The sequence below is a fragment of the Borostomias antarcticus genome, assembly GCF_949987555.1.
Source record: "Borostomias antarcticus genome assembly, chromosome: 22".
In the NCBI taxonomy this organism is placed as follows: domain Eukaryota; kingdom Metazoa; phylum Chordata; class Actinopteri; order Stomiiformes; family Stomiidae; genus Borostomias; species Borostomias antarcticus.
In genome coordinates this window covers 14,839,086-14,847,961 of record NC_140255.1, presented here as the reverse complement: position 1 = coordinate 14,847,961, position 8,876 = coordinate 14,839,086, and the positions used below count along the sequence as shown (strand labels likewise).

Below are 8,876 nucleotides of genomic sequence, written 5' to 3'. Positions count from 1 at the left end.
AAGCTAATGGCTGAGAGGCAGTGACATTTGAATATGATTGTCTGTAGGTATGTTACATCATTATATATAATGATAAATATCTATACTGTATGCATTATCTAGAAAACATATCCCAAATCATGTAATCATTAGCAACTGTACATATGAATAAGAAAATGAGTGTGTTTTTCTCTGTTTTTATCATGGATGGATATCTGAGGAGAGCGCTGCGTATCCACGGCCAGAGCCGTTTGCTGGCCAGGTGTCTTCTGGGAGTCCAGGTGTCTTCTGGGAGCCCAGGTGTCTTCTGGGAGTCCAGGTGTCTTCTGGGAGTCCAGGTGTGGGCGTGGCTCCGGGGCTCAACACTCGTCCTCCACCTCTCGGATGGGCTGGATCAGGTTGCTCGTAGACTTGTACTGGTTGACTTGGTTGACCGCATTCGCAGGCTTGATGTGAATGTTCCTCAGGCAGGCATTCTCTGGTTCATCTGTAAACCATATCTTTTCTGGGGAAATGGCCAGGATCCATAGAGAGGAGAAGGAGGAAAATAAGATAGTTAGTGGTTCCTGGATCATAGAGAGACCAGCATTTCAGTGTTTGCAGCATTCTAAACCTACTAGTTGGTCTCTTTTTCCACTGGTTATTGGACACAGATCGCAGAGAACACAATTGCATATTATTCCGTAACCCTGTCTTTAGGGCTGCATTATATTGGAAAAAAATGACATTGCAATGTTTTTTCTCCAATATACACTATATGGACAAAGGTATTGGGACACCTACACAGTACACACACAATGTTAATGCTTCAGCTTACCAAGACATTATGGACAACTCTATGCTTCCAACTTTGTGGGAACAGTTTTGGGAAGGCCATGGTTGGGTGAGCTTGGTGTGGAAGAACTTGACTGGCCCGCACAGAGCCCTGACCTCAACCCCATCGAACACCTTTGGGATGAACTAAAGTAGAATCGAGATTGCGAGATAGGCCCTCTTGTCCAACATCAGTGTCTGATCTCACAAATGCTCTTCTGGATGAATTGGCAAAAATTCCCACAGACACACTCCAAAATCTTGTACATGAGTGGAAGCTGTTATAGCTGCAGAGGGGGGACCAACTCCATATTAATATCTATGTATTTAGAATGGGATGTCATAAAAGCTAATGTAGGTGTCATGTGTAGGTGTCCCAATACTTTTGTCCATATAGTATATATATATATATACTGTATAGCGATATTAAAAAATACATGACTTTTCACCAGATCACTGAATAATGAAGAATGATTGTGATTGGTGGTTCGCTGTGCATGCAGAGCGTGCATGTCACTCACTAGCAACACACTCTGTATATCCAAGAACATTTAAATCAGAGATGATTGTTATATCAGACTTCTCTTGTAGATTGGTCATGGACAATTAGAATTGTGCAAATTTTCCTTTTGTATCAAGCAGCAAAAAAAGTTGGAGCATGTTTGATTTGACATTGCACATCCTTAAAAAAAGTGCACGTCCTGCGATGTGACTATTGAACATGCGTACAGTATATCGCAATGATGATGCTGAAACTATATATTGTGCAACCCTACCTGAAATTCAATATAGAAAGAACAGTATTCTGACACTGAATTTCATGTTTAGCCCTATTCCTGGCTTCCCTGGCATGTATCTGACTAGTACAGGTTAAAATATTTCTGTTTTGTGCAGTACAGTGTTCTGTGTCAATAACGTTGGCGCGCGCACCCTGGCTCGTTGCTAGCTATGGGCACACTCGAAAAACCCTAAAAAGTATGATATATGTGGTTTTCAAGTTCAGGAATTACATGGTTTATGCGTACCAAGCTCTGACGTCGTCCTGTAAACACCATAGGTCCTTTCGCCTCTGCATTTCGAAACAACAGTAACTTGTAAACAGTACTAATTTCACAGAACACACAACAGCCATCCCTTCATGCTGTAAACATCTGCGAAATTCATCCAAATCCGAATTCCGCAGAGGTTTACAGCGTGAAGGGATGGCTGTTGTATGTTCAGTGACATTAGTACTGTATCGTATATCATACTTTTTCAAGTTTTTCGAGTGTGCCTATAGCTAGCAATGAGCCAGGATCCGCACGCCATTATTGACACAAAACTCTGTACTGCACAAAACAGAAATATTTAACCTGTACTGATACATGCCAGGGAAGCCAGGAATAGGGCTAAACATGAAATTCAGTGTACTTATCCTAACAGATTTGAGAGAACAGCATTTACAGTCAAGCCGGAAAGTCTGAACACCCCTTTCACCTTCTCCACGTTTTATTCCGTTAAAGACTTATTCTACAATAGATTTGATTCATTTTTTGGGTCACACTTTACAATAAGGGTCACAAAAAACATTAGTTATTAGTTTAGGTTAGGTTACTAATGTTAATTAATAAATTAGTTAAGGTTAGGGTTAGAGTTACTGTAGGTGAGTTAACCTCAGTTAACATAAATAACATTAGTAAATGGTTAATAGAGATATTAGTTAACTGTTACTTAATGCTTAATAATGCATTAACTAATGCTTATTAATGTACCCTTATTGTAAAGTGTTACCATTTTTTGTCTCAAAACTCCACACAAAAGATTCTATAGTGACAAAGACAAAACAGGTTTTTAGACATTTGTGCTAATTTATAAAAAATCTAAATGTAAATATAGTATATATTAATATACACACCCTTTGATATGACACCCACAAGTGAGCTGAGGTGTATTTTGTTTCCACTGATACTACTTAAGATGTTTCTGCAACTTAATAGGAGTCAACACGTGGTGAATTCAATTGATTGGACATGATTGGGGATTGCCAACACCTGCCTATACAGTATAAGGTCCCACAGTTGACAGTGCATGTCAGAGCAAACTCCAAGCCATGGGGTAAAATTAATTATCTGCAGACCTCAGGAACAGGATTGTGTCAAGGCATACATCTGGAGACGGGTACGGAAATATTTCTGCAGCTTTACAGGTACCAAAGAGCACAGTAACCACCATCATTTGATGGTTGTGGATGTTGTAGTATCTAGTTAACACACACACACACGTACACACAGACACACATCAGTCCACATCCGGCTTAGGCCTGGATCTGATGCTCTTAGCCTTTCTTGCTCTGAAAATGTAATTTAATGTAATTTATTGCTCTATAAATGTTCTTAGCCGTTAGACAAATCTATTCCAGGAGCTTGCTCCAGGTTGCCTGTTTTAATATCTGTGTTGCTTTTATGACTGTGTGCTACTAACCCTGTTCTGCCTTCCCTCTCCCTAGTGCCTCTCTCTCTCCCTCCTATCTTCTAACCAGGTCCATGGGTGCCCCACTGTCACCAGCAGACCACCCTGAGTCCGATAGATACCACTGTGTCTGCTGTGGATGTCGTAGCATTTAGTTAACACAAGGCAAGGCAAGTTTATTTATATAGCACATTTCAGCCACAGGGCAATTCAAGGCGTACACACAGACATACACCAGCCCACTTCTGGCTTTAGGCCTGGGCCATGGCAAACACACAAAAGTATTTGACGTATATGTCTCTCCCATGATGTTTTTAGCCTCTCTTACTCTGAAAATGTAATTTAATGTAATTTATTGCTTTATAAATGTTCTTAGCCGGTAGACAAACATACTCCAGGAGCTTGCTCGATCGCCTTGTTGAGAGGGGTCAGGGAAGACTTTTTACAGTTCACTTATCTGGCCCCCGGGTGATACTGGTTTTTTGCTTCCCTCTGGAATATGTAGGGGTGGGTCGTATGCCCACCTCCCTTGTTCTCTGTAAAGCGCATTGTGTTGCCTCTGGGTATGAAATGCGCTATACAAATAAAGCTTTGATTGATTGATTGATTGATTTGTAAATGGAAGACGTTTTGAACCACAAAGACTCTTCCTAGACCCGGCCACCCGGCCACACTGAGCAATCGGGGAAGACGGGCCTTGGTGAGGGAGGTGAGCAGGAACCCGAGGGTCACTCTGACAGAGCTCCAGCGTATCCTTGTGGAGATGGGAGAACCTTTCAGAAGATCAACCATCCAGGCAGCACTCCAATCAGGCCTTTATGGTAGAGTAGCCAGACGAAAGCCCCTCCTTAGTAAACGGCACATGACAGCCCGCTTGGAGTTTGAGAAAAGGCACCTAGAGGACTCTCAAACCATGAGAATCAAGATTCTTTGGTCTGATGAAACCAAATTTGAACTTTTTGGTGTGAATATCAAGCGTCATGCCTGGAGGAAATCAGGCACCGCTCATCAACGGGCTAATACCATCCCTACAGTGAAGCATGGTGGTGGCAGCATCATGATGTGGGGATGATGTGGGGAACAGGGTGACTAGACCCGATAGAGGGAAAGATGAATGCAGCTAAGTACACCTTGTCCTTCCAACCTGACAGAACTTGCAAGGATATGCCAAGAGGAATGGGCAAACATCTCCAGAAACCCATCTCCAGAAAGTGTGCCAAGCTCGTAGCTTCTTTCATAAGACACTTTGAATCTGTAACCACTGCCAAGGGTGCATCAACCAAGTATTAGGCTAAGGGTGTGTACAAATATGTAACCCCTAAATAACCTATTTTTGTCAGTAAAATAAAATTGCATATTTTCTAAAAACGTTTTTCACTTCGTCATTATTGGCTATTGTGTGTAGATGTTTGAGACAAAAAATGAACTCAATCTATTGTAGAATAAGTCTATTAACGTAATAAAATGAGGAGAAGGTAAAAGGAGTGAGTAGACTTTCCGGCTTGACAGTAATTAAATTAGTCCTATAACAGTATATTATTTGGCATACACTCACGGTTCCGACGTTGCAATTATTCATTGCACAGTGCACACCTCTTGCAAAGCATTCTAGGTCCAAACACAAGTTTCAAGATGAAGAGCTTGTACCCATGCTGTATAGTAAGTCTGTAGGCATGCACTATTACCGTACTCTACTACACTGCACTGTATCAGCTAGATACAGAGTCAGGCCTTGGCTTGATGCAACTGGCTGTTGTGTTACAGGACCCTTGATAATCAACATGGCAATCACAAATAATTCAATGGCATGGCTTTTCCACAGATGTGGATATGAATTACAATATTGTGTAGATGGTTTATAAAACATTAGGCAACAAAGGTGTCTAGATACAAGTCTAGACCCACGATGGCCAAAATCATTTGATTGAGAATGAGTGGCATCAAACCAACAAGTGAGGTCAGTTCCTACTTGATGAACCAAGCCCATAGTGTCATACTGAATGGCCAAGCCCACACCCATACAGTCCTGGGATGTGTCATACTGAACAGCCCACACCCATGCAGTCCTGGGATGTGTCATACTAAACAGCCCACACCCATGCAGTCCTGGGATGCAGCCCTGACGTTTGGAGACGATACTTTGCTTTCGTTTACGTAGAAAGCAAAAAGTCAACAAGGACATGACTTTTTTTATGATCCATATTTCACATCATGCATATCCATTCACTTTCACTTTTACCTTGGCTCACTCTATTCATCCTGGTTGCACTTTAGAGAGAAAATGCAGTGTATACTAGTTGTAAGTTCAGAACATACGTATGCATCAATAGTGCAAATTGTGTCTTAAGATGATCAGAGGAAGAACAAAAAAGATTGACAAATATTTTAGAGAAAATATGTAAAGTAGGTTAAATGGCTATTAATGTGCACGATATGGGTCATGTAGGGACATGTTAGGTTATGGATTGTAGTATGTACTGTAAAGTATGCACTGAAGCAGCCGTAGTGTCTATGCTTTTTCCATGCTGTGAATGTTCCTCGTTTCCTCAGACCTTGATGAATAGCATGCATCTTCTTGCATAACAAATATATCTAACATTGTCTAAAATCAGCACATATGGTAACAAAAATCAAAGCCGTGTCATGTGGTGAAAGGATACAGTATAAACAAGCTTCGACGATGTATTTGTTGATAACTTACTAAGCATACGTTTAGGTATTCACTCAGCAACTGGTAAAGATACAGTGTATAACATTCATAATTTATACACAGTTCCTTTGTAATATTTACTCAGACTTTACCTACAGTATACGCTGACAATTGCCGTATAATCAAGGGGACGTTAACTGTAAGATATTCTCATGTTCATAACAGGCAGAATTGTTGACATGACACCATCTAAAGAGATGAGGCAACATCTAGCAAAGATGTTACAGCCAGAAATGTCATCCTTTAGTCATATCACAACCACACAGCATTACTGCCTGGGCTTGGAGATCACACTCTACAGACAATGAGTCCTCAATCATTTCATTGAGCTTTATTAGTGTTTCCCACTGTGGATTTCAGAGATTAGAACAAAAATGTTATATAACACAAAAAATATTTAAGATATCTGTTTGCTTTATGTAATGTGATGTTTTCCAAAAATCTTAAAGGCATATAGAGTTAATTATGTTTGATGTTCAATAAAAGTTTTGTAGTTTTATAGATTAATAAGTTAAGAGAAGTATACTACAGCATGTTAAAAACAAGTCTTCATGTAATAATAGTACATATCAAAGTGCAATTTAAGTGCAACATAGTACAACAACATGGTCAAGTTAATTTGAACAAAACATTGTAACAGCCTGCCAATATACGCTGAAATGGCAAAACATAATATTAGAAACAGACTGACCACTACAACAGAAGAGACATACAGTAACTGTTTCAACAAAAAGCAAGTACATAGGCTAAGTAAAAAATGAGATCAAATAAGAGATTTCAAAGGAGAAATAAGTATTTGACCATTTTACCCACATTAGTGTTGTGTTGCTTCCCTAACCCGCTGTTAACCAGTGCATGCTGTATCTTCTTCAAGTAAAAGAAGTGTCTGTTGTGACAAGTTATATTTACGATAGTCAGAGCGAAGTCTCCATGCAAGAGGAGTGGGGCTCAAACTAACAGAAAATGTCAATATCGGTGACATACATATACTGTACACAAACACACACACACACACACACACGCACACGCACACACACGCACACACTCTCTGGACACCGGGACTGTAGACGCGGGACGACGGCGCTTCAAAAACACAGAGGGTCAGACACACGAGAGCGGCACATACTTCTGTTTGTCCCGCGGGTCCCGGCTCTTGGCGCGGTTGGAGCGGTTGGCGGCGGGGATGGAGTGGACAGACGAGCTCTTTTTGCTGGAGGAATGGGAGGAGTAGGAGGAGTGGGACAGGCTGGTCCTGGACTGGCCTGCATTGTGGTCGAACTGCATCAGGCAGAATATGAGGTCGGAGGGCACCAGCTCGAACGCGTAGGGCGGGTTGGTTATCACATACCTAGAGAGGGGAAGGCAGGGTTGTGTGATTACATACCTAGAGAGAGGCAGGGAGCGGTGGTTATCACTAGGGCTGGGTATCGGTACTCAATACCTTTAAGGTATTGACTGAAATAGCCCAGTACCAAGTAATAGCGAAACTTCTCCAGTCAAGCGATGGAAATAAGTCCTGGACTTTTCGCTTTTATCCCTGACATATATACTGATTGTAATTGCTTTTGTCAAATAAATCAAATCAAATCAAAAACGATACCTGAAAAACGATACCTGTCTTCAAACAGTATAAGGTATTTGTCCACTAAATGCTAGTTAGCTAGCTAGTTTAGCTTGTGTCTGCCCTGCTTTATATGAATCAGTTAACGTTAGCTAGATTGAGAATGTTGGTTTTGATGTATAAAATTACACTGCCCAAATAATACGTCCTTGTATAGTTTGTACAGTTAGTTAATACATATTTCAATTATTTGAACACTTTCAAAATGCATTTGTGTAAAAACTAATTTGGATGGGGAGGAGTGGTGCCATTTTACGCAACTGAATCCATTCACTTGATGGGTACTGAATGAAGTAGAGAGAAAAAAAGGTATCGAATGAAGTGTTAGTATCAGTATCAGTTTAAGGGTACTGGTATTGGTACTGGTATCGTAATTTTTAAACGATACCCAGCCCTAGTTATCACATACATACCTAGAGTGGGAGGGTGGTTTGGTTGTCACATACCTAGAGAGGGAGGGTGGATTGAGCAAACAGTATTGTGTGATTCACACGTTGGGAGTGTTTCAATGCTAGGACGTTGGGTAGACTCACCGTTTAGTGCACTGGCTCTGAGTGTTGAGATGTGCATCTCTTAATCGGTAGATTCCAAAGCACAACATGTTGTATGTTTTTAGTGCCTTGCAAAATAAGTCACCGTAGCAGCCGCCATCCTGAAACACAAAAGACACCCAGACACTCCTCAGATAATATACAGTAGATAATCCAAACAGCCGACACATAACAATATACATGTTTTTTTTTGTTTTTTTCAGACATGCACATACTGTACATACAACTGTTATACAATCCATTATACAATCCATGAAGCTTTTTCACTATTTTATGTTTCACCGAATCTGGTGGGACACTGAATTTCCTGAGATGCCTAAGATGGTACAGTCTATGACGTGCTTTCCTCACCACAGTGTCTATGTGTGTTGACCATGACAGGTCCTTGCTGATCTGGACGCCAAGGTATTTGAAACTGTCCACTCTCTCTACAGGAGTCCCGTTGATGATTAAGGGGGTGTAGTTCCTCTGAAAGTCCACCAACATCTCCTTTGTCTTCCTGACATTCTGATGGAGGTTGTTTTCCTGACACCACTGGGCCAGGAGCCTCACCTCCTCCAGGTAGGCCCTCTCATCCTTATTGGAGATCAGGTTGTGTCGTCGGCAAACTTAACAATGGAACTGGATTCAAAGGTGGCCGCGCAATCGTGCACTACAGGGAGCACAGAAGCGGGGACAGGACACAGCCCTGGGGCGCTCCCGTGTTGAGGAGGGCGAGGGAGGATGAGGTGCGGTTGCCCACCTTCACCACCTA

The 8,876-nt window shown here is 41.4% G+C and overlaps 1 protein-coding gene across 1 annotated transcript in view; it reads right to left on the bottom strand.

Moving 5' to 3' along the window:
* Positions 1-338: 338 nt before the first annotated feature.
* Positions 339-8,876, bottom strand: part of LOC311324205 (calcium-activated potassium channel subunit alpha-1a-like) — a gene marked incomplete at both ends in the record, with an annotated part of 82,718 nt that continues 74,180 nt past the window's right edge. The window contains 4 exons of the mRNA XM_084456606.1: positions 339-484; positions 5,480-5,508; positions 7,077-7,298; positions 8,105-8,223. Of these exons, the coding sequence (XP_084312732.1) occupies positions 339-484; positions 5,480-5,508; positions 7,077-7,298; positions 8,105-8,223 (516 nt within the window). The remainder of the gene's footprint in view (positions 485-5,479; positions 5,509-7,076; positions 7,299-8,104; positions 8,224-8,876) is intronic.